This window comes from Acomys russatus, chromosome 12 (assembly GCF_903995435.1).
Source record: "Acomys russatus chromosome 12, mAcoRus1.1, whole genome shotgun sequence".
Classification (NCBI taxonomy): Eukaryota; Metazoa; Chordata; class Mammalia; order Rodentia; family Muridae; genus Acomys; species Acomys russatus.
In genome coordinates, this window is record NC_067148.1 from 8,473,898 (window position 1) to 8,499,151 (window position 25,254).

The 25,254-nt window shown below is 45.2% G+C and overlaps 1 protein-coding gene across 1 annotated transcript in view; it reads right to left on the bottom strand.

The window, feature by feature from the left end:
* The window catches only part of Hecw2 (HECT, C2 and WW domain containing E3 ubiquitin protein ligase 2), a 360,925-nt gene that overhangs the window by 105,054 nt on the left and 230,617 nt on the right, over positions 1–25,254 (bottom strand). The window contains exons 4-9 of the mRNA XM_051153821.1: positions 19,425–19,519; positions 12,747–12,822; positions 8,313–8,482; positions 6,259–6,401; positions 2,252–2,352; positions 294–1,676 (exon numbers count right to left, since the gene is read on the bottom strand). Of these exons, the coding sequence (XP_051009778.1) occupies positions 294–1,676; positions 2,252–2,352; positions 6,259–6,401; positions 8,313–8,482; positions 12,747–12,822; positions 19,425–19,519 (1,968 nt within the window). The remainder of the gene's footprint in view (positions 1–293; positions 1,677–2,251; positions 2,353–6,258; positions 6,402–8,312; positions 8,483–12,746; positions 12,823–19,424; positions 19,520–25,254) is intronic.

The window sequence follows — 25,254 nt, forward strand, 5'->3', positions numbered from 1 at the left end:
ATGTCATCTTCCTAGCCATGTGAATGGTGAATGACTAAGTCCCTTGGTGTGCCCAGATCTGGACTGGGAGGCCTGGTGCACAGAAAGGATTTCAGGTACCCACACATTTATTACCTGCATCTGTATCTTTCCCTCTTTAATCCTTTCGCTGATTGGTAAACCCCAGGTAAAGTATCCACCTCTTCATTCACTGACACGTGCAAGAGAGATTATCATTTACATAGAGGGAAACTACGACTTCTTTCTGAGCAGTTATGCTCACGCCAAGAATCATGCTGTCTTCTATATCCTACCTCCAGTGGCACCCTCCTCCTGGGCAGTGGCCCCTTCGCAGGCACCTTGGGTGTCCCCAGCATCCCCATCTTCCTGGGGCTGGCTCTCCGTGGCAGCAGCAGCAGCAGCAGGAGCAGCAGCAGCAGCGCCCTCAAGACTCCCCCTCCTCTGCCAGACCTCCCCAGGCTCCCCCTGTTCAGATAAAGCAGCAGCTTCAGGCCCTGCCCCTTCCTCTTCCCTGCTGGGCACCTGCACAGCAGGTAAAGAACCCGGGGTGCAGATGGACTCCCGTGATCCCTCAGCAGGGCCGCTGCTGGTGGGCTCAGCTGCACAGGCCCCGTCTTCTTCTTCCTGAGAAGAAAAGGCTGGGGTTTCTGGAAATCTTGCACTCTCTAGAGATGAGCACCGTGTTTCCACAGAGGACAGCTGTGTGGTCACACTGTCATTGCATGAGCTGTCGGCACCTTCCAGGTCACTCTCTCCCTCGGGTCTGGTGCTGGCCTCACTCACACTCTCTGTCCTGGCAGGGTCACTGGGTTCTGTCTCAGAGGACACCTGGGAAGGCTCAGATCCCTGGTCCAGGGACTCGGTCTCGCTGGCAGCCCTGCGGCTCCCACCAGATGTGTCAGAGGCACCCGTGTCCGTGCCACTTGTGGGCTGATCTACCTCTTGAGGGCCACATGATTCGGTGCTGCCCTGTTCAGCACTGGGTTGAGGCTCCAGGATGGCTTCATTTTCATCAGGGGCTGCAGTTGAGGGCGCGGAGCCCTCCACAGCCTCTGGAAGGTTCTCTGGCCTCTCTTCTAAGGAAGCAGTTTCATGCACAGAGGCATCCTCATTCTCAGCAGGGGTGTCATCCCCGGGCTTGGTCTGAGAGGTCAGGCTGCCGTCATCAGTTCTCGACGCTCTGCTGACCATGACCAAGCCTCCTTCCTCCTCCAAGGAAGATGGGTAACCCAGGTCCTGTTGGAACTCATGGTCTTCTTCATCTGAGTCTATATGAAGCATGGCATTGAGTCTTGTGTCAGTGGGAAAACTACTCCTCAGCTTAGGGGAGGCTCCCATGGACCTCTCAGAGGAGGAAGAGGCTGCCCCTGGCCTGGAGGGACCATTGTGGTCAATAGCATCTAAGTAATCGTTGAGTGAGTCCTGGCGGCCTCTGGGAGGTGAGTTTCTCGAGGAAGTAGAGATCAAGTCCTCTGTGTCCATCTCCAGAGTAGAACTAGTCCTGAAAGAATGCTTGGGGGTCCCGTCAGCAGCACTGTCCTCAGATACGGGCCCGTTAGCACAAACAGTGCTGTCCTGGTGGCTCCCCGGCACATCCTCATCATCAGAAGGGCTGCCCAGGTCTCCGTTCACAGTGTTGACTCCGAGAATGGTACCGACAGCCTCTGGAGACGCATCTGCGTGAGGAAGCAGCACTTGTGAGCATGCGACAGAAGAGAGAAAGAGCTACTGTGCAGAGCCGGGCATGGTGGTGCTCACCTTTAATCCCAGCATTTAGGAGGCAGAGGCAGCCGGAGCTCTGTGAGTTCGAGGCCAACCTGGTCTACAAAGCAAGCCTGGGACAGCCAGAGCCATTACACAGAGAAACTATCTCATAAAACCTTTACGCGGGGGGGGGGGGGGGGGGGGGGGGGGGGGGGGGGGATCTACTGTGCCGAAACCACCCAGTTCCCTGAGTTCAGTTACCCCAAAGATGACTCTGGGAGGCGTCTCTGGCTGCCAGAACTCACTGCTTCTCCGCAAACCTGTATCCTGTGCACTGATCTCCCACTAGAAACTCTGCCACTTAGCCTCATAATGCAAACATAATTCTTGGAGCCATTGTTGCTAAACAGACTTTTAAGTGCTTTGAAAAGGACAGGCAATCACGGGAAGCCATTCCATTTGCAGCACTGGACACAGAACAATCCTGTTTAAATACTGTCAACTGAGTAAAATCTAACAGGTCCTTACGCATCCCCAGATACCTCACCTTCGTGAGCAGAGGACGTGACTTCAACTTTAAACTGGAGGTAGCCGCTCACGTGGTCAGCGGGGAGCCTTCTGCCAAGGTTGTAGCTGAGCATTTGGTCACTGCGGGAGGAGAAATGGCTGTTCATCCTGATTGCGCCTTTGCCTTCTTCCCACAGGCCACCCGTGGTCCCATAGACTGCCCTAGGAACTTTGAGAATTCTAAGTAAATACAGGCTCTGGGACAATATGACCCAATGTATTCATTTGACCTCGGAACACAGAGGAAGTCTTATTACAGAAGCATTAAAGGAGAAAGAGCAACAGCAATACGAGACCATAAAACTAGTCTGATTCCAGACAGCAGCTCTAACTCTGTGTGTGTGTGTGTGTGTGTATCTCTGTGTGTCTGTGTGTGTATGTGTGTGTGTATGTGTGTCTGTGTGTGTATATCTGTGTGTGTGTGTATCTGTGTCTATGTGTGCGTGTGTATCGCTGTATGTGTGTGTGTATGTATGGTGTGTATGTCTGTGTGTGTCTGTCTGTGTGTATATGTGTGTGTGTATGTATGCATATGTGTGTCTGTGTGTGTCACTGACCTAACCTTCCTCACCTGCAAAATAAGGGACTGGAGCTGATGGCTCCCATTCTTGGGGAGGCTGGCCTAGCACTGACTCTCAGGCACTACCAGGACGTTCTGCAACAAGAGAGACAACCACATCCCGTGTCTGGCGCTAGGCGGGATCACAAGGGGACTGCTCATTTTTTGGCCTGCCTTGGTGGCAGTCTTAGGCTACCGGCCTCCCTGAAGATGGAGTTATCCATCTCTTTGAAGTCCATATCTGTTTCCCAGATTCAAATGCAAGCAACACTTATCCTGAGTCAGATGATTGACTTCTAGTTACAGAAACTAACCAAAAGGCCAGGAAAAATCACACCATTTCTGCTCTCACACTGCCCTCTACTGGCTAGTCGGGAAAGGGACCCGTCGGTACCACCATATAGTACAGAGGCTCTAGTTAACTTTGCAGTATCAAACCACAGTAGCTTTGTTTTGTGAACGTGTGTGTGTGTGTGTGTGTGTGTGTGTGTGTGTGTGTGTGTGTGTGTGTGTGTAGTCACAGTTTACTAGCTGGTAGTTTGTCTGAATTCATAGTCAAGTTCTTAGACATCTCTTTTTGTGAGGTCGCTTTTTTTTTTTTTTTTTTTTTTTTTTTTTTTTGTCCTAGATTGATGCTATCAAATATTTTGCTTCCCCCGCATGAAGCGTTTACTGAGTGACACACAAGCATTGCTGAGGGCTCTAGGACTATGTTGCTCTTTACTGCCCTGGCCGCTGGGGAGGGAAGACATGAAGGCATAGTTGAGAAGCTCCTGGATGGCAGACCTGGGCTGCAGATGCTCCTGCCAGGCACAGCCTCTGTACCACAAGTTCATTTCGCACACAGGCTCCGGAAGTCCAGGCTGCTTTGGGTGCAGTTCCTCTTACCTGTGGGTACCTGAAGGTCATGCTGCTGTCAATGCTCTTTTGTTGAACAGGGAGTTGAAACAGATACGCATGCACATTACATTGGAATGTTTGATGGGACTGCGCTGACAACTGTAACGGGCAGGATGGCAGCGACGCCTTTCTCCTCCTCACTACTGCTTCCCCAGCATGTAGAGAGCACCTGACACACAGAAGTGTCTGCACTCCCGCGTGTGTGCCCAGCGGCAAGTCCTATGGCGCTCTCTCTACGTTCTGGTTTTCCACCCATCTCTTCTGACAGCCAGTCCTCTAATGAAACCATCATTTTCTTGTTAAAATAAGCTGACTGCTCCTCCCTTCTTCTGCCCAAAAATTATGATGCTAATGATGGAAGATTTGTAAAAGTAATATGTAAGGTGGAGAGTGAGTGTTTTATAAGGGGTATGAGGAGAGTACTGTACCCATCTGTGTTGCTTAGTGGCTCATCGCCGACACCCAGCACAGCTCTTGGCATTTAGTAGGCACTATATATATATATATATATATATATATTTTTTTTTTTTTTAACTGAGAGAAGGTCCTCAGTTCAACTATTCCACATCAAGTTCAGAAAAGCTCCCTATGCCTCGCAGACCCTCTGTGAAGAGCTTGTCACCATACAGATACTGGTCTGGGGACCTGGGACTCCGTACGGATGCCTGTCTGGGGACGTGGTACTCCTCCTGGGCTTGTCCAGCCCTACCCTGACTCAAACTGACTCCTGCTGTGATATATTAGTATGCAGAATATGCTATACATTGCTATTATTATAACAAAGGAACAATAAAAGGCTTTCCCCAGATGCCTGAGGCATTCTCCCACTGATCAGAGGAACTGGTAAGCATAGGACCATGACACGACTGTGCCATGAAAACTGTTACATTTATACAAATGCTTTTAAAACAGATTAGGAACTGTGCTTACCCCATTCAGCCGTATCCTGCACATTTTCACCTATTTCAGACAGCTTCGGTTCACCAAATATATAACTAATCAAAACACCTAACACTTAAGATGGATTGATTATAGAAAACAGTAATCCAGTCAGAAATATTAACATATGTCAGCGTCTGGTATGATGGCAAAGCTTTTAGCCCACTCATGGAGAGACATCGCAGCTCTATCTTCCACAACATACATACAGTCTGTGGCTCCCATGAGTGGTTAGCTTTTTATATGACGAACTCAAACACTACAGAGTTCATGGCCGTTCTAGCCACTGACAAGACTGAGCTCTTCCATGACCATTCTTGCCATCAGTACATGAAACTGATACATACGTATTACATGAATTAGATGACTATAATTAATGTAAATCAAGTGAGAAATATATTAGATTTATTGCAGTTGAGTCTCGCCATTATCTTTCACCGTTGACGCATGTTAAAGATAATTTCAAAAGCTCTCAAAATAAATCTTCTAAAGCTATAATTATTATGCTTAAAAATAACTTTTATTTCTCAGCTTTTATCAGATAAGCCAAGCTTCTAGAATGTTGTATCATCTCTTTACGTTGTGAGGGCTGTCTAACTGAACCACACTGTCCTCACCCCCTGAGAGTCAAGAGGGCTAGAATCCATCAGAACCTGTGAGTTTCAGGTTTGAGGGGCTATAAACACTGTGTAGTCTGAGCAACTGTTTTCAGATAAGGAAATTCAAACCCAAGAACACTGCAGCGAATGCGCAGGGCCTGCTCTCTGCAGGCGACAATCACAGCAGGTACAACACAGCGGCAGGGCTACAACTGAGGGGCTGAGCTCCAAGCTCAGCTCTACCATAGCTTGCCAGCCTCAGACGCCTCGCCTCTGAAATAGTTAGCATCACAGTATCTACCTCTTGCAGTTGCTGAGGCTACAGGGGCAAATCGTGTCATATTCTAACTGCTGACAGAGTAGGAACCTGGCACCTCAGGGGGTTACCCCGCTACTTCTGTGAGGGTGGCGTTCACACTAATTACTCTTTGCGCTACCACTACTGTACGTTCAAAAGGTTCTGCTGCAGTGAAAAAAGTCACACAAAATGTCTCCATTGTGCTACCCCGGGGTACTTGTAGTTATGAGTTTGGTATACTTATGACGATGGAGTTGTATTTCCTAACTACTGCTCCCAGCTTACGGACAACACACATGAGTGAAAAGTGAAACGAAGTCTCCCAATAAGCTTTTTTATCCCTTGTGTTTCAGGGATGAATATAGGCCCTGTGGATGGAATTCCTCTGACAAGGTGAGAGTAGATTGATGCTCACTGAAAGGGTGTTATGGCAAGAATGCAGCATGGCCCCAAACCAGCTGGACACAGAGAGAATTGCCACTGATGGCCATCTAGGCGAAACTTGGAAAGGGGACGGATACCACAAGAGAGTGTATCGTTAAAACAAGGTATTCTGGGCATAAGTGCACTTTTATTTTGTGAAGAGGTTCGCTCCACTTCTTTTCGGCAAGACACACCCCGGGACAACCAAGTATCACTTCAGCTGTCTCCACACAACCTAATCTCAAGATCCCCCAGTGGGAGCTGGTTACCCGGCAGCCTGCCGCTCCAACAGCCTCTGCACAGGGATGGTCAGTTTCCCCAGGAAGCGCTTGATGATGGGACGGCTCTTGGCAAATTTGTCTTTAATTTCAATTTCTAAGACATCAGTTAAAAGTGCAAAAAAGGAGTATTTCTGAAATCAAAAAACATATAGCATGTTGGCTTAGAAGACAAATACAACAATTTATCATTTCATATACAGACAATGTTATCTCTTAACTTTTTATGACATGCAGGGTCCACATTACCAGTTTCTGTCAATCCTGTACTCACTTAAAACCAATAAAACTCACAATAATTCTTAAACCATCAGAAAAGTTTAAAATCTGAGTGACAGCAGAGATCCGTTCATGCAGTGATACACTTCCTTGGCTTAGTAGTTCCAAGAGATACTATCAGAGATTAAATTATGCATAATGCTTACTGACGTAAAAGGAAAATTCAGTAATACTCATCCTGTTTTTGTTTAAAAGTCTGAGCTCCGTAAACGACGGAGGAGGCAGGAGGTGAGTGTGGTTCATTTTGCTTTTCCTTGATAGTGTCCACAAAACTACAGCAATGTGAGGAGTACGAGTCTGGTTGACATTTAGGTGCCACTAGGTTTACTCAGTGTAATAATTCAAGTTCTCCAAAGGGCAGAGGGATTTGGCAGTCTGCTTCATGGAAAACAGTGCTTGCGAGGAATAAGAAAGCTATATGTAGGCGCCTCTGCCTCTGCCTAGGATGTCACCTACGTACTTAGAGCTGAGTCTGTTCATCACCAGAGGCACAGATGGCTAGATCACACTCCTGGCTACCCCATCAGGGAAACGCACAGTGCTGGGCAGGCCTGGGGTGCAGTCAGCGTAGAGTGCTCAGCTAGCATGTGTGGTGACCCTGGATTTGTGCCAGGGTGGTGCAGAAAGGTGCCTAAGTACGAAGGAAAGGGCGTTGTTGTTTGTTCTGTTACTGCGTCCACTATGGGCTTTCTAGACCTCACACTGAAATGATGTATGGTTTCTAGGCTTCAAGATATGGTAGACAAGGTGCTATGACTTTAAGAGTCGCTCTGGGCACTATGACATCGTGATGTTTTAGGACAGGCATAAAAACATAAACAGTAATGCTCCATTCAAATAAACACAGGACTGTTCAGCCCTTCTGCACTGGAGTCCCAGACATTTAGACCTTTGCTCTAAATAGTTTCATATTCCCTGAACTCACTCTCTCCAACTAAATGCGTCTATAACATTGTTAGGACATACTCCTGTGGCTAAACATTCAGGGATGACCTAAGTAAGTATGCAACTCCCATACCAGCAAAGGCTTAGCTAGAAACATTCCAGCGCTAGGATCCCTGAGGGACAATGGGAAAGCACCTTTGACTCTGTGTAGCTCTAATGAGAAAGTCCTTTGTTTGATTTCACTGACACAATGTGTTAAGAAGACTGGTAACAGAATGTAGCTGTGAGGAACTCTCAAATACCATCAGCACAATCTGCCTTCACTAGGGATGCCGGCTTCCTGAATGGCACAGCTAGCACAAAGCTGAAAGTTCATATAAATACTTGCCAAAGCAGAGGAGGGGGCTTTAATTTGGACTGAATATGTGGTAGAGCAAAAGATAAAAAAAAAAAATTAAAAATTTAAATTAAAAAATACAGCCCCCCCCTTTGATTCAGGCTCTGCTGTGATTCTTCAAGGTAAGATTTTATTTCTTCTGTTTTTATGAAAACTTTCATATATTTTGTTCCTCACGAACCCTATATTTTTAAACACATTAAGGTATTTATTTTGATTAATAAGCCGTTAGCTTTCATAAAATTCTACCCTAGAAGTGAACACATCACCAATTTTACTATACATCTGACTCTAATGTTCATATGCAGTGGACCCTTTTTGCAACAGAACTAGAGGGCTGGAGCCATCTTGCCCATATCCATTAACAGCTCAAGGTGGCACAGAGTTCAGAGGGAAAACTCGCCTGTCAAGCACTGTCAGCAGAAGACACCAACCCCCCACCCCTACCCCCACTCCCACCCTCCCACCCCCACCCCTGTCTTACCTCTCTGTGCCAGATTGGGTTGGTGGTGTTGCTGATGATGGTGGATCTTCTCTCCTGCCCGTGGTGGGCACAGGTAGGGAAACTGCTCTTCTTCCCTGGCTGAATGGACATCTTAAGATAAGGGTCAGGGTTGAAGAACATCCCTTTCTTGAGCCCAACTGCCCTGAGATCTAGAGGGAGAGGGGGAGGGGGAGGGAGAGAGGGAGGGGCAGGGAGAAAAAGGGGGAGGGTGAAGGGGAGGAAGAGGGAGGGGGAAGGGAAAAGGAAAGGAGAGGAGAAGAGGAAGAGGGAGGGAGAGAGGAAGAGGAGGGGGAGGGAGGGAGAGGGGAAGGAGAAGGGAGAGGGGGAGACAGAGGAAGGAAGGGAGGGAGGGAGGGAGGAAGGGAGGAAGGGAGGGAGGAAAGAGGAAAGGCAGTAGGGAGGGGGGAAGCACAGAAAGAGGAGTAAGGTGCCAGACATCCTGGTTAGCAAAAAACAGCTAAGACTCAGGTCTTCTTTTTTTCTTTTTTAAAAAGATCTATTTATTTATTATTGTGCACACAGTGCTCTGCCTGCTCGCCAGAAGAGGGCGTCAGATCACATTATAGATGGTTGTGAGCCACCATGTGGTTGCTAGGAATTGAACTCAGGACCTCCGGAAGAGCAGACAGTATTCTTAACCTCTGAGCCATCTCTCTAGGCCAACTCAGGCATTCTTAATTGATGCGCAGCTCTAGCCAGAGGTAGAGCTAGGTGACCCAGCAGCAGAGTTAGTCACACTGTGTGCATGTGTAGAGAGTGTCAAGAGGGTCATGGCAGTAATTCCAGCAGAGGGATCTCCAAGGTGGCAAAAACAAAGCCAGCCCTCTTTCATCACTGTATGTTTCTGCATCTGGAGCCCTTTCATCCCAGGTACTGTGCATCCGCACCAGCTTTGTGCTGGTGCAGTGTGATTGGTCAGTGAGAATGTAAGACATAGACATTCTCAATCACCAGTATATGAAAAATACATTCTTTCATACAAAGACCTACATACATTAAGCTACATATACCTACACCATATATGTGCGTATGTATATTGTGTGTGTGTGCATAAGTTTGAACCAAGTTTATGTTGAGATAAAAATTTAAAGCACACACTCATTTGTACTACCTCTTAAATGCCATGTATATTCTGAGTCCAATATGTAAATGTAATTATTTTAAATAATTCTTCAGTTTTTTTTCTATAACTTATAAAGTCATTTAAATATTTGGTGAGTATCTTATAACTTACTTTATACTCACAAGATGTTTTATATGACACAAGCCGCTAAAAGTCTTAGCTGAAGTCTGCTCAGCAAGAAGACATTTTCATCGTTAGAGGGCTGACACATACACAAATGTCTAGAAGGGAAGCTGGCTTAGCTGGGTTCACAACACCGTCCTGAGCCTATCAGTGTGACTGATGTACTCCAGAGCTAACCCATCTTGGAAGCTGTGGGAGAGACTACATTTCACGTGGCTCAGAGCCATCTGGAGGACGTGAAGACTCTGGCTTAGAAAGCGACTCTGCCCAGGGAGACCCCTGCCATGGCTAGAGCAGCAGGGAAAGAGACTCTGTGTCATGGCCCCGAGTTACAGGTCAATGGGAGTCACCTAGACCATAGGCTTCAGGTATTCCCCAAGCTCACTCCCTGGAAGGGATGGGACTGGCCCACAAGAACTCATGGCCTAGATATATGTGATAAAAACAGGCCAGGGCTGTCTAACAACACACAGCCAGCAGTGGAAGGGATAGGATAATACATCAGTAAATACAGAGATATTCAGCAGTGAGGCCTCATGTTAACAACACTGCATGAGATGGAGGTTGATTGCTGACCTAGAAACCAACAGCAGAGTGGGGAGGGACGAGTGAGGACTGACACAGGGACTCTGTGAAGCTGCTGTCATCTCATTATCCCAGTGGTCTCAGTTTTGATATTGCATAAAATACGCAGTCATTATTAAATGCAGATTTTTCACTTGACTGCTCATCAACTGCATGTTTTCTCTGTTAGTGTAAAGGAGCCTTGAGAAGGAAATGCCGTTCACACATTTATTTTCTTGCCCTTCTTGAGGATTCTTGCCTCAGACTCAAGAGAGACTTGATAGCCTCTAGATAGTAAGTTTACTTCCAAGCAAGGGATTTCCTTGAAGTAAATGCAGAGTCACGTGGATAGAAATAGCTGTTACAAAGTCTGACAAAACTAATTCATCCACAGACAAACATTCCTTTGAACAGGAAAGCATTCTGCCAGTCGATTAAAGTCACTCTGAAAAAAGACGGCAATGTTAGGCAACCCTGATGCCGACTCCTCCACAGCGAGACACTGCAGGGATGAGTGACTCTTGATTAACACAGGTGATAAATTGCCAATTATTTGTAGCTTGGTGATTCAGCCCCTTTCACTCATCTCAGCTCTGCTCTCATATCTCTTTATTTTCCTTTGCTTCATTGTTCATAAATATCCATAACACATAACAAACCGAAGAAGGCCACAAAGGCACGCATGCTAAATAGCCTGGCCTCAGCCCTACTCTAAGATTTGAAACATTAATCAGGACACAACGTTTTGCTGAAGCTGTAGAGTTCAGTTCTCTGCATCCTTAGTCATCCTTAGATGATCAGGCACTGTGCATTTGCAGGCAGCCATCCCAGCATGTCAATGCTTTCAGACAAATGCCGTCACCCACTGTCAGTCTACAATCACATTAATTGTTTTAGAGTTAATGTTCTACAATTCAATCCACCTCTGATGATTTTTTACCCATTTCTGTACACTCAGCTAATGTCTATCTAGCGACAAAAAACCCATCACAGGCAGCTATGTGAACTGAGGTGGGATGCCTCAAAAGTATTTAAAGATGGACTCCCCGGTGTCCTAGAGTTTATCTGTCCTGAGGAAGGTGTCCTGTGATTTTACTTTCCTGATAGTCATTCTCCTGAGGTGAGTTAACAACACTCCTGAAGTCAAAGTCAATATGTGACTGCCATGTGTAAATGATATGCACCAATCAAACACAGCTCAATAGCTCTAAACTAGGACATCAATAAAGTACAGCAAACCATCACTGGGGGTGGCTAATTGTTCGTCACTGTCACCAGGGGCTACAGTGCCTGCAACTCCAGAAGACATGCCAGGTCTAAGGCGTAAGCTGTCAATCAGCATGCCTTTGGGAAGCAGTGTCGGGGCTAGGCAAAGGCTATCACAGACCACGGTGCTTTAAAGTATCTTCTAATGACCCAGATGCTTTAAAAATCCCAAACAAAATTATACTGATTGCCCCAGTCTGAGCCATCAGCTACCCAACCAAGTTACAACCAGGAAGTTGAAGGAAGGAGAAGAGGCCTTCAAATTAACAGCCTCCCAGGGCGTGAAAAGGACCACACAGATCTAAGCAAGAAGCCCATGCACGGCGGGGATGAGCGGATGCGCCCAGCCTGGTCTGCTGTGGCCACTATGGCTCATGGAGGTGGCTGTTCTCACAGTCTCACTGTTCAGATGCCGATGCTCATCCACAGTATTTAAGTGGTGAAGGAAATGGAGCTTCAGTTACATCTCAGATGAGTTACACCTACAGAAATTCTCTTTACAGAGTCAAGTAAGCTTTAGGCTTTGTATAAACTATCTATTTGCAAACTCCAGTTCATGCACAGGCTTCCTGAGAGCACCCTTGGCTTTATAACTGCCAATCCGTTCCTGCTCAGTCGGTGGCCTTCAAACTTCTTTGACAATGTCCCCATGTACAACATAAATTTCAACTTTTTTATGCTGTAGCCCAGTGCACACATACATGCAGTGTCTACTTTTTGTTTCAAAAAAAAGTCAATTTGTGTAAGCTGACGTTTTATCAAAACATTTTCCCCTTTGGGAGTAAGCCCCAATTAGTCGAATACTAGTTTCAGCTCAGACAACTTCACAAACTGCAATGCAAAACTATAGCCTGAACGTGGTGCTGCAAGCAGGTGGCTTGTTATACCAAGCAGAAAACCACTATCTCTTTACTTGTTAAATCTATTTAATTTCATGAAAACATCTATCTGCTTTTCAATTTTTATGTGCTATCATCATAGGAAAAAAGCATGCCTTTTATTTTTCTTTTCTTCAAGCCTTCAAACCTTTCTCTTTTTCTAGTTGAAGTGAGCACAAATTGTTTAAAATTACTGAAGCCCATTAGCAGCATTATTTAGCACATTACATATACTTTCAGTGACCTCACACACTCACCCAGTCCTTCTTTCATGAGAAAACTTGGTAAAAAGAGTATTTTCTCAACATAATAATCGTACAATTGATTTTCCCTAAGTACAGTCAAAGGAACTCAAACTAACCTAGTCTGTGGGCCACATACGGTGCTGTAGAAAGAAGAAACTGTGCCCTCCATTGAAGCTACACGCCCTCAGACTGGAGGCTACACCCTGACACTTACCTGACAATGTGAAGCTAAGGAGTTTCCTAGAGTGCAGACTTCCTGAAGCAGCTCCTTCCATGCCTTCTGCCCCCATCTGAGGAGAAAAATGTGTGTGAAACTTCATACGAGATTCATGCTATCTAATGAGCCAGGGACCCTCACCTGCTTGGACATACAATGATGAAAGAAAGAAAGAAAGAAAGAAAGAAAGAAAGAAAGAAAGAAAGAAAGAAAGAAAGAAAGAAAGAAAGAAAGAAACGCTTTGTATTGCATGTCTTCAGATTTTCAAGTCTTAGGACAGATATGCAAACACAGATTCCAAAATATCAAAGGTTCAAATAGAAATTTAACATTTACCTCATCTTAAAATATATAAACTTTGATATAGCAGCCTACTGTATCTGTTGCATCTTCTGTCTTTCCCCATAATATGAATACAGTTGTTTGTGGTATGCATCCAATAACCCCAGCACTCAGGAGGATGAGGAAGGAGAATCACAAGTTTGAGACCAGCTATTACTGTCTGTCTCTCTGTGTCTGTCTGTCTGTCTGTCTGTCTGTCTGTCTGTCTGTCTGTCTCTGGTGTGTGCATGTGACACAGCTGTTGATGGCAGCAGTGTTCCTGTTGTATTTGGGTCAGGGTCTTGTTATATAGCTCAGGCTTGACTGCTTCATTTAGAGAGAATTCCTGCCCTTGAGATGAGGTCACTCTTGATATGCAACCAATTGCTCACCCGTCATCAGTGCTCTCTTCCCCCATCCTGGTAATATCTGACCATTTGGTCCTGTGTTCCGCAAGAAGTCTTCTTGGCAAGAGTCACTGTACCCTCCACCCACTTAGTCATTTTCACCCAGCCTCTGCAAAGCCCAAACTAGCCTTGAACTAAGGATCTTCTTGCTTTTGCCTCTCAGGGGTTGGGGTTATTAGAACGTGTCACCATGCCTGGGGCACATCTAATGCATAGTGAATATATGTATATTGCTACTGAAACTAAATGTTAACTTCTTCATCTTTAATAAGAAATGCAGAAATAAGTACTTATGTCATTTTCATAACGTGTATCAGGTCATCTTATAGCTTGTCTTTGCTATGTTGTGGGTTCTTCTGTTTCCTACCTTTTATGGCCCTGGTTTCGGGCCCCTTATCACTAGATAGGATAGAAAGCAGGATAGAAGAAGGAGGGAAGGGAGGAAAGGAGGATGAGGGAGGGAGGGAGGAGGAAAGGAGTGTGGGAAGGACAGAGGAAGGGAGGAAGAGGAGAGAGGAGGGAGGGAAAGAGAGAGAGGGAGGGGGAAGGAGGGAGGGAGGGAGAGACAGAGGGAGAGAGAGAGAGAGAGAGAGAGAGGGAGAGGGAGAGGGAGAGGGAGAGGGAGAGAGATATTCCAAATCTAACTTCTTTCTTTTTATTTCTTCTTTGACCATGGCTACTAACAAACTGCAACCAACACCCTTGAACAACCAACAACCACTGATGGCCTACTAGGGCTCTAGCATGTATACACCCCCCTGACAAGCTGCCAGAAATCCAAACATCACACAATTGCAGAAACTATCCACAGCTGGCAGAACTATGCTTCTGCTAGAGCAGGGAGTCAAACCAGTCAGCTGCTGCGGACAGTCTGAAGCAGCCCCACCTCGCCACAACTCGATTAAAACAAGAGCACATTCTTTTAGTATTTCTGTGTTTTTAAAGAAACCAAAATTCCAGAATTCTCACCACATCGCCCCCTTTCTGTTTCTAGGCATGACTTGTGCTGTGTGTGGTGGGGAATTAATTGTAAATAGACATTTCCTGTGAACTAAGTGCCCTGGGGGCCAATGGCCAAGGTTCTCAGGAGATCTCCCCCACTCAATTCTAATCTTTATTACCTTTAATGGTATCCACAGCTTTCCATTTTGTGTTGGGGATTAAAATGAAAGCACATTCTTATAACATTTCTATGTTTTTGAAGAACCCAAAGATCTAGAATTCTCACTATATCTCCATCCTTTACCTCGCATCTCTGCGTGTCCACATGGGCATCCTATGTGTATTCAAGTTTCCGTTGTACTGCAGAATAGTCATTTGGCTATTGGAGCCGGAAATAATGGGACCATGTAAAGTTATTGTACGATCATTTTCCCCTAAAAACTTTTGAGTAAATTATATCTTACATGAAACCAGTAATTTATACACCACAAAGCAAATTTCTACCTTTCTATAAATTTGTGTCTATGTAGTGTGCATTTTATGGTTTCTAAGAAGAAAGTTCTCTGTGGTACTCTGACAGGAGAAGACCATATCACGAGAAGAGACACAATCAAAGCAGGGTAGACTCTGAATAAGTACAAAGTGGAAATCACACACAGAACTTATTTCTGAAATGCACATTAAACCCTAGCAAAGTTTCTTCCTTGACTAAACTTTAGTCAAGGTCTTGTGAGCCCTCAGCTTAACGAGGCCTGGCCTGTGACCTCTAAAACGTCTACTTCACCTAGGGAGAACCCCCAACCTCAGTGTGGTATCACTCTTGATAGGAGACCGAACTCCTCATCTCTCCCTAGGCTCCAGCTGCCATCTGATCACCCTGCCCTGCCTTCAGCAAAACTCATTTGTAATTTACTTTATCAAGAAGTACCACACCCCGCCCCTGGCCTTCTTAATAATTTGTCATCCGTCGACTGTTTCTTGGTTATGCATCGTCCCTTTCCTTTGTTATGTCTGGCAATGAACCATTCCTACTTGGAGGTCTGCTTTCTCCTTCCAACCACTGTCCACTGCTGGGTGCCTCTGGTTTTTGCCACTTCCTTGTCCTTGCTGCACTCCTCATGTAAAACTCATACAGCATCACGTGTGACAATCGCTGGTCCAAGTCAAGATGTGATGTACATTTCTACTGTCTTCTCTGTGACTTCTGTGCTTTAGACATGACTGTGTGACGGTTAACTGCCCTCTCACCATTCTGCATCAGTACCGTTCAGTTCTCTTTATCAACCCCATCTTTCTTCCTCCCTCTCTCCTCCCCCAACCCTTCTCTCTCTTGCTGTGTGTGGGTGTGTGCATTTGAAGGCCAAAACCAGCCTCAGACATTGTTTCAGTCACTCTTCCCGTTTTCTTTGGAGGCGACAGGGATTTTTTCATTAGCCTAAAATTTACCAGCTAACCCAAATGGTCTGCCCATGTCCCTTTCCCCAGCACTGGAATGGAAGGGTGTTTAGTCACACCCAGCACTTTTTTTTTTTTTTTAAACGGATTTTCTAGCATCTATCTCAGGTCCTTACTTGCAAGCCAAAAGCTTTACTGACTGAGTTATAGAATGCCCCAACCCTCTTAGCCCCATTCTCCTGATGATCATAGACTGTTCATTCAACAAGAATGTGAGTTATTACGACAGACTTTTTCCCTCTGACTCAAAAGTCCCAGATTCACAGGAGTGGAGGCAGCAGCAAGCTGGCTAGACAGCAGATCTCTGTGATTCTTCAGCTTGCTCTCAGCACACAGGACCTAGACTATGGCAGGTGGTACACACAGGAGTAACCCTACACCCTACTCTGTACCAGGACAGGAGGTCTGCAAAGCAGGGCCTTGCCTTGAGTAGACACATCCCTCCAGGAATATAACACCTGTGTCTACCAGGCACTTGCTTGTGCTGAGTGAGTTATTTGTGACTGAAAAGATACCTGGACTACCTTCATTTAAAATTATCTCCTCTCATCTCCTCTTCTTTTTGAAACATGGTCTTTCTAGGTAGCCCAGGTTGACAACTCATAATCTTGATGCCTAAGCCGCCTCAAGTGCTAAAATTTACAGGCATATATCACACACCTAGCTTATAAACTAATTAAAATATTTTAAGAGACTACAAGGAACAAAAGAAGACACCTGCAATTTTCATTTTAAAATTGTAATTCATTGGGCGGTAGGAGACTAATTTAAAACAATTATCAAATAATTTGTAGAAAAACTGCCACCTCTCTGGCAAAATGTTCATCGGAAATAATACTCACAGAATACAACCTTACCTCACACTACAGTAAAGTCACCGAGGGCTAACCAGTAACACTAAATACAGGGTAATTTATTGTAATAAACATATCTGCCCCAGTGTTTAGAAAGAGGTTTTTAAATAGACTCGCTCCATAGATCCATTCCAGGGAACCCAGAGGTGACACTGCCAACCAAGTGCTGAAATAATGCAGAGCCAGAGCCCGTCCCTGCAGCTGAGTGGTTTCCTGTTGCAAGGCTCACACACGCATCTCACTGTGTACTCTGATGAATTATAATGACGTCAACACCAACGCACAGGTGACATGTGAGAAAGAAGATCACAGAATTAGGACAGTGGCTGATTTCCCCACCTAGAGAAATTCTCAGGTGTCTCCCTCGGTCTATTCTTTGCACCTGCCATGGAATAATCATATTAAACAAGCACTCTGACTGTCACTGTTGTATACCCTGGGGGACCACCATAGTGACACAGCAGCACAGCACTGACCTCCCCAAAGACAGGTAGGCCCAAGAACACAGAGCAAAATACTTCTAGATTGTTCAGAAATCTACTGACCACCACTTCCATTAATGAGGCTTTTTTTTTTTTAAATCAAAATGTTCTCTCTTAATTGTAGTGCGGCTGTCTACACAAGGCTATGACATCATATTGAAGCACACTAATTATCCCGATACTGCAGGCTTTGATCGAGGAAGCTCACTGGAAAACCACTGCAATGCGCTGAATTGACAGTCGGCTGGACACTCCCTCTGCCTCAGTAATGGCTAGACCTTGGCATTGCTGCGCTCTGAAAGACTCGGAATTCAGGAAATGTCAGCTCTGTTTTTACCGTCTAATTTCATTCAAAATGAGTTTTTCAGAGGGTTGACTAGAAACTGTTGTACTCTTTTAGGTAGGTAACGTTTTGCAAGATTAACTTTTCATTTTGCAATATTAGTGACAAGAAAGTCTAATTCAGTGTTCCATAGGCATGGCCAATTTCATAGGCAACAATTGTTAACCTTTCTGTGACCCACAACGTTTTATGTAGTAATATTTCTATATTCTACACTAGGTTTACTATAATACAGACTCAAACATAATTTTAACCAGAGATTCTGCACAATGTCTTCATACATTGTGCCTTTTGCCTGAGATGTCTGTTTTTTGTTTTGTTTTTTTTGTTTTTTCCTCTCTCATTTTCCTCTTTACCCAAGTATCTTCTATTCATCATTGGGGTGTCCTTCACCCAGAACTTTCTTGGTCATGACAGATGCTACTACACATATTCTCGTGGCCCCACTTTACTCCTCCTCATCCAACGGTCACTTAGGCGAAGTGATTGATGCCGCTCTTTCTCAGCATAGCAATGACAGTGACAACTGCGCTCTTCTTAGCTTTGCATTCTCAGCAGTAGGCTCAGCCTCAGTAATGGCTAGACCTGGTATTGCTGAGCTCTGAAAGACTCGGGATTCAGGAAATGTAGCAGACACGCCCACTGGAAACAAGTCAGAATAATAAGTAAAAGGAAATGGCTGATTCAGAGGCACAGGCACTATCAAAGACAGCACAAAGCAAGGCTGGACAATTTCACAATGGCATCTACAGAGATTATTTACTGAATGTGGGACATTTGACCTGGCTACCTGCCTAGTTCCAAAATAACAATCACTTATTAAAATGCATGCACACATACACAGACATGCACACACACAGTGTGGAGATTCTATGTCATAAGTATTTTTCTAAACTGTTATAAGCTTATTATTACTAATGACCAAAACTGCAAGGATTCACATGTTAGAGCCCAAAAATCTTCCTAAATCATCAAGTATGAGAACTCTAAATTTTTAAAGTTGATCTAACAAGAGAAAAAAGTCAAAAAACTGCAAAAGCAATCCTTAAGAAACTGGCATTCTAATACCAGGTGGTGGTGGTGCATGCCTTTAATCCCAGCACTCGGGAGGCAGAGGCAGGCGGATTGCTATGAGTTTGAGGACAGCCTGGTCTACAAAGCAAGTCTAGGACAGCCAAGGCTACACAGAGAAACCCTGTCTTGGGAAGAAAGAAAGAGAGAGAGAGAGAGAGAGAGAGAGAGAGAGAGAGAGAGAGAGAGAGAGAGAAAGGCCATTCTAGAAATGGAGATTTTTCTTTCAAAGTAAATAATTATGCTTCTTCATACGAGGACTTGTTGAAGAAGTTGGCTCCCACTGAGTGGCCATGATTTTACCAAACAGCAGACTTCCACTCAGCACTCTGCAAGGGATTTACCCTCAGACCTCTGAGGAAAGCACCCAAATACAACTCCCATCAGGCCCTCTCCCTGAGTGAAAGCTCCTTGAGGTGACTGGCAGACAGAATCACTATGACTTGACTGGATGTATTCTCCCCTTCACACACTGAATTCACGCAAATCTACTGAGATACAACGTCACCATTTCCGGCTGCTAACCACGTGTAGAAGCCTTCACGGCAGAACACTCTGACTCACCACGTTCCCGTGACGAGCTGCTGGCACACGGGCCTGCTATACAGCAAGTGTTTCTCCACCGATTAGGATTACAGATGCAGTTACGGCAGCCTTGTAGCACGTTTCCTTTCCTAAAACAGTGCCACACTGTCGTGTGTTTCCTTTGCATTGTTCCTCACGACCCTGACAGGGCAACCCAGGCAAAAATAGAACTCTTCCTTGGCCTGGGGAGGAAGCCAGCAACGCGGGGGACTCACCATCACGGCCGGATTCTTCACAGTAATACAGGGGGTTGTGGCTCGCAGGGCTCCACTAATGCCATGGTAGTATTTGAAACAGATTTTGATCTCCGCTGTAAAGAAATACAAGAAAAACAGTTGAGTTGGCTGAGGAAATGCCACACCCATCTCAGGCAATCCGTTCTGTCCTTCGTTTCCAACCAGCAGCAAACGAGTTCTACCAATTCCTGATGGCTCTTGTTTATTTTGCTTTTCTCTATTGCTTTCTTTTCCACGGGGCCTTGATACGTGTGTCACCTAAGCTAGTCTGAAGCTCACGCCATAGCTCAGGATAGCCCTGAACTCTGAATCTTCACGCCTCGGCATATCAGAGAAACGCGCGCAGATCCTGCTGAGCCGAGCTAAGACTGTGGTCAGCCCAGCTGCGCTTGCCACGGTGCTCACAAGGCCAGGCGCTGTGATGCCTCACGTCGGTGTTGCTACCTAACCCCACTCCAGACTGTTCTGGGTGACGGGCGAGCTGTTCAGGTTTTCTATAAGTCCCTCTGCGTTCCATACACTTTGCTTTTTAACCTCCCCAGTATAAACAAATTACAGCTACCACTAGAAACACAAAAATCAAGGCAGGCTAAGAAAGCGTGGACTGGGAAGACTCCCTAGGCACCCACGTGACTTTTATTTTCCAAGTGTCTTAAATGAACTATTAAACAGGAATCAAATTTGGGAACCAGATCCATAGTGATAAGCGTATAGAAACTTATACACCATATACATTTGTTCAGATAACTGAGCTTGAGAAAAAGCAATGCACATACCAATTACAGCTTTTAGAAAGCAACTAGTTCCCACAAACGCAAAGTGAAAGTGTTTCAGTGTAAACCTAGAGTCACGGGAATCTCTCTGCTCACTGAAGTCAGAATCTCCTGAGATGTGTTTTCTTCCAGGCGTCCTTCTACACATGCAGTGGCGTGAGCAGGCAGGACAGGAAACAGAGGGGCAGTTCTGGCCTACAGAGCGAGTTCTCCACCGAGTCACTAGAATTGTTAAGATGAGCCTGTTCTAGAAGTTTTCCCAAGTAAGTCAATTTATCACTGCCTTTCTTGACCATGCCAAAGGGCATCCCATGGGGCACTTACCTGCTCCTTGATGAGAATGGTACAGGTAAAACTCCCTTCTGGAGATTTCTATTGCTATACTCTTCCTATCGGTGACCAACTGTTAAACCCAAGAAAAGCTCCACCATGGGCTAAAATATTATGCCCATTTATTTATTTGTTTGCTTGTTTGTTGTTTTTTGAGATAAGGTTTCTCTGTGTAACAGAATCCTGGCTGGCCTGGAACTCATAAAGATCCGCCTGCCTCTGCCCCTCAAGTGCCAGGATTAAAAGCGTGCATCATCATGCCTGGCTAATATGAAGTCCTTATGTTATTTACCACAGAATAATTCATAATCAAGTTAGCGTCACTAATCAAAAGACTTCCCTATGCATGCCAGAGAGGACAAGGGACTCTAAGCCTGACTTCTGGCCCAGCAGGTATTTTACAGTTTCGCTGCTAAGATAACATGGCAAACCAGAAGAGGAAGACACTACAGAGGAAGACACCAGGAGGAAGAACATGGGGTCCAGGGAGACCACTAAGAACATGGTAGAGTCTCAGGGCAAGCAGGCCCAAGGATGAGCATCCAGACTAAGGAGTAGCTAGGAGGGAGGGGCGAGGGCAGCATTTGGAGAATCTCCGCTGTTGTTCTGCCTCACTCGGGACACTCCTGCAAATGGCTTTCCTGAATGCTAATGCACGTTTGGAGATGAGTTTGAAGCCTACAGATACAAGCAAAGCATACTTCCTCTGCTTGCTTTCTTCTGTGACAATACTCTGCGAAAGCAAGCCTAAGTCACACGCCAAGGGCTGGCAGAGCAGAACAGAGCTCAGTGGCTTCCTCAAGGCGTCGCACGGACATGAGCTCATCTGCATCACGCTTACATGCTGGAGAGCTGGCAGACTCTGCGAATCTGCCTGCAGCAGTACCTATAAGTCACACAAGCGGTGAGTAAGCAAGGCCTTTCGCGGTAAACACGGTGTGTACTAGGGAGACATCCTCCCTTCACTCTTAGGTTAGAAGGTACCGCCTGCTCTTCCTCAAGAGTTTAGTAACTAGGTAACAGACCAAGGAAACACCACTGACTGTTCTAGCAGAAGGATGTTGACCAAGGCAGCTTTGCTGGCTGATCCGCTTGGGGTCATACTTCCTGCTCCAGCAGCAACAATGAGAACAACAAAACCTTCATCTCCGAAATGATTTGGAGTCCACACAATTATATCGTGAATCTATCTTGAACTGTATAAAAGTCGATTTTGGGGACCTGATCACTAAGACCCTTCAGAGCTGTATTGAAGAAGTAGAGAGCTGAGGGATCTAAGTCGATCCGTACGCAGAGACAAGTCATCACAGAGAAGCGCAGGTTCCCCAAGAGAGTGGAGGCTTGTTTGTACTTGCACAGGAGCTTATTGGCTCCTTCAACTGGACACCAATAATGATTTCTACCCCTTAAAACACAGGAAGAGCCCGTGAGGAGTGGTACTGTCTTCACCGTCAGATACTATTGAGTGCTTTAGGCAGACATTCAGGTCTTTAAAAATGGTGAAACGGAACAGGAGAGAGTGAGATTTCAGTTTATGTACTTGAATACCTACATGGTGGCAAGAGGTAATTGAAGGATTGCTCAGAGGAAGGCTGGTGCTGAGGCAGCAGCTAGAACATGCTAGAGAGATGCATGCGGGGCAGCTGGGAACAAAGGCAAGGATAAAGCCTGAGCACCCAACTGGGGAAGAGATCAGAACCATGAGGCTGGCTTCACTCAGCAGCAAGAAAGACCATGGACAGGGGTGCACGAGGTGTCCCATTTTCCCTAAATGCTCTTCCTACAGTGGGGCGTGGCAGGTAATGTGTCCTTCTACTGCCGTCAAACTACAGGAAAACAAAAGAGTCTCAAGTCTATGTAGAACAAGAGTATTTTTTCCAAAGTGTGTACTTAACACAAAGCGTGCTGACTCAGAGAGCAGCAGGGCAGGGAGAGGTGGGCCCTGCATTGATGCTGAGGGTCTCTGTGTCTTGAGGTGGCCCTAGACACAGAGGGAGACCATAGCCCAATGACATCTTCCTTTCTAAGGCCCCTTCCGATCCCTGAAGCTAATCATGAATCGCGGAATTATATCCTATTCGTCTGAATAGTCTGTGGGAGAGGTTACTTATAGGAACTCTAAACAAAGGTTTAAAATCTTCTACTTTAATGTTGACATGAAAGAGATGTCTCTTTGTCTTGAAACTTTGAACCTGCTAATGTTCATAAATACAAATAGAGATTTCCTGGAGGAAACAGCCCCTCACTGCATGCCCACGATGGGGGGGGGGCAGGGTGAGTGTTGGGGAGCACAGGAAGAAAGAGATGGAACTTCACACAGCATTTAGAAGTTAAGATGTTCCTCAGAAAAGGGGCTCTGTTTATCATATGTCAATGCAGTCATGCTACCATCTGTTTAACAAAATACAGACTTCTAGATCAGTATAGGAATAAAATACTTTCAGATAAGGTAAGGAGACCGGTTATTGTTATGATGTCAGAGGCAGTTACTTCTACTTTTGCATAGTTTAAAAATTATGTCCTTTTCAGATATTATCTCTTCAAAAACTATCTTCTAAAAGCAATCATCTCAGTCATATGAACCCTAGGCACGTATGACGATACTGTAAGCTTTCTCTGAGAAAGGATTCCATAGTGTACCCTAGCAAGGGTTGACCTCAAAGACTGAGATCTTGTCTGTCACCTTACACAGTGGCATGATTCATTTAGGCAGTACGTCACAGATGGCTGTCATTTGCCTGAGCTTTCCCATGGTTCTGTAAGTTGCGTATAAAATTTAACCATAAAGAGTGGTGAGCTGTGGGCACCCTTCTGTCTCTCATCATTTCTATTTCACTAAAATGAAGTCAAATAGAACTGGAAGGCTGGTGCTCAGGTGGTAGCTACATGTCATCTCTAACCATGAGAGGAAATGTTGTGTGATTTCATTTATTCAAGCGCATAATTTTTATCATAGCCTTGTGTGCTGTCATGAAGTGGTCCTATTCAGTGCCATTATAGGCAGAGGGTACAAACTGAGGGACAGATCACGTTAATCTTTCCACTTATGAAGACATTTACCCACAGTCCCAGTATCATGCTCACTTACTATTTCCATGCTATTGCAAGTTGTCTTACATTTATTGAGGGTCTGTGCAGTGTGAAAGCCTTCCTTGGTCAAGGGATAGCACAGCAATCATGAAAATAAACAGTGGGCAGTATCACTGTAGATGCAGCAGAAATCTTACGGGGTGGGGGAACTGAAAAATACCAAGGCTGCAAGCAGCAGGAACACACTGTCAGTGATAAGGGACTAAAAAACGATGGCGTGGGGCTGGGGGAGGATGGCTCAGTGCTTAAAAGGCTGTGGTCAATTCCCAGTAACCACATGGTGGCTCATCACCATCTATAATGAGAACTGCTGTCCTCTCTGGCAGGCAGGCACACGCATACAGGTAGAATACTGTATCCATAATAAATAAATAAATCTTTAAAAAAAATGATGGTGTTAGGGTAGGGGCCCTGATGGTGAAAGCAGGATGTTGAGGCCTCCCAGTGAAAATCACCCCATGACGTGTGTATTTTTCAAGGCACTAAGTTGAGCCCCTCTGCAGTGCTGTGACTTGTGCATACTTCTTGCACTGCTAATGTTGCTTCCAAGGGCTTAGACGGGGAAAAAAATTTAAAAATACTACAAAATAAACACAAACATTGGTGTTTTGTTTTTTGACGTAACAATCGCAAGGTAATTCAACAGAAATCAATATGCAATTGAAGTGCACACTTTCTAGGATCACACATCGATCCAATTAGTGAGTACCTAAAATAGTAGCTTAAAGTTGGCCATCGCTAAATACTTTACATTGATGGGGATGAATCGATGTACAGAAGGAAGAGGGGAGAGGCAAAAATAAAACCCAACCCCACCTAAGAATGAATAATAAAAAAAAGAACCATAGTTTATGGGATACTATATAGAATAAAATAGACATCTTGGCACATCGGGACAACTGTTGAAACCATTTAAACTTTAAAGCATATTGCAAAGATGACTCACTCAGTTGCTGCAAGCAACTCATGGAGGCAACACACTTTCTCTTAGAGGCTAGCTGATGGCATTTATAGTACGTGTATGTGTGTGTGTGTGTGTGTGTGTGTGTGTGTGTGTGTGTGTGTGTGTGTGTCTAGGGGCAAATATGAATATACTATGGGGTCTATATACAAGTGTTACAGCCAGAGGTCCAAATGCCCACTTTATTTTTGGAGACAGGTTCTTAGGCTCGGCTGTCAGCCAGTGAACTTCAGGGATGTGTGTCTGACATCCTTCCCTCCACCCAGTGCTGGGGGTTACAGACAAGCACTGCAGAGCCTGGCATGTTCTGTCGGAAAGAGGGAGTCAAGCTTGGCCTGACAACTCTTGCTTGTGCAGCTTACACCTTAATATGGAACGGCATCCCCAGCCCTTGCTTACTGTCCTAAAACAAGCAAATATTCACGATGCTGATGCCTAAGGTCACCTACCGAAAATTAAATCCATTTTATTTTTCCTTCAAAGTCATCCAAGTAAGGCTGTAATAAATAGTCTGAGCCTGGAATGTCTGCATCCTCTGAGGGTTTACCCAGACAACTGAACCATCTTAGGTTCTGACTTAAACAGATTATTTTTCAAAGAGTCTTACCTTGTTTGGAGTTCTAATAAGCTAAAGGTAAAAAAGGCTTCCTTCTTA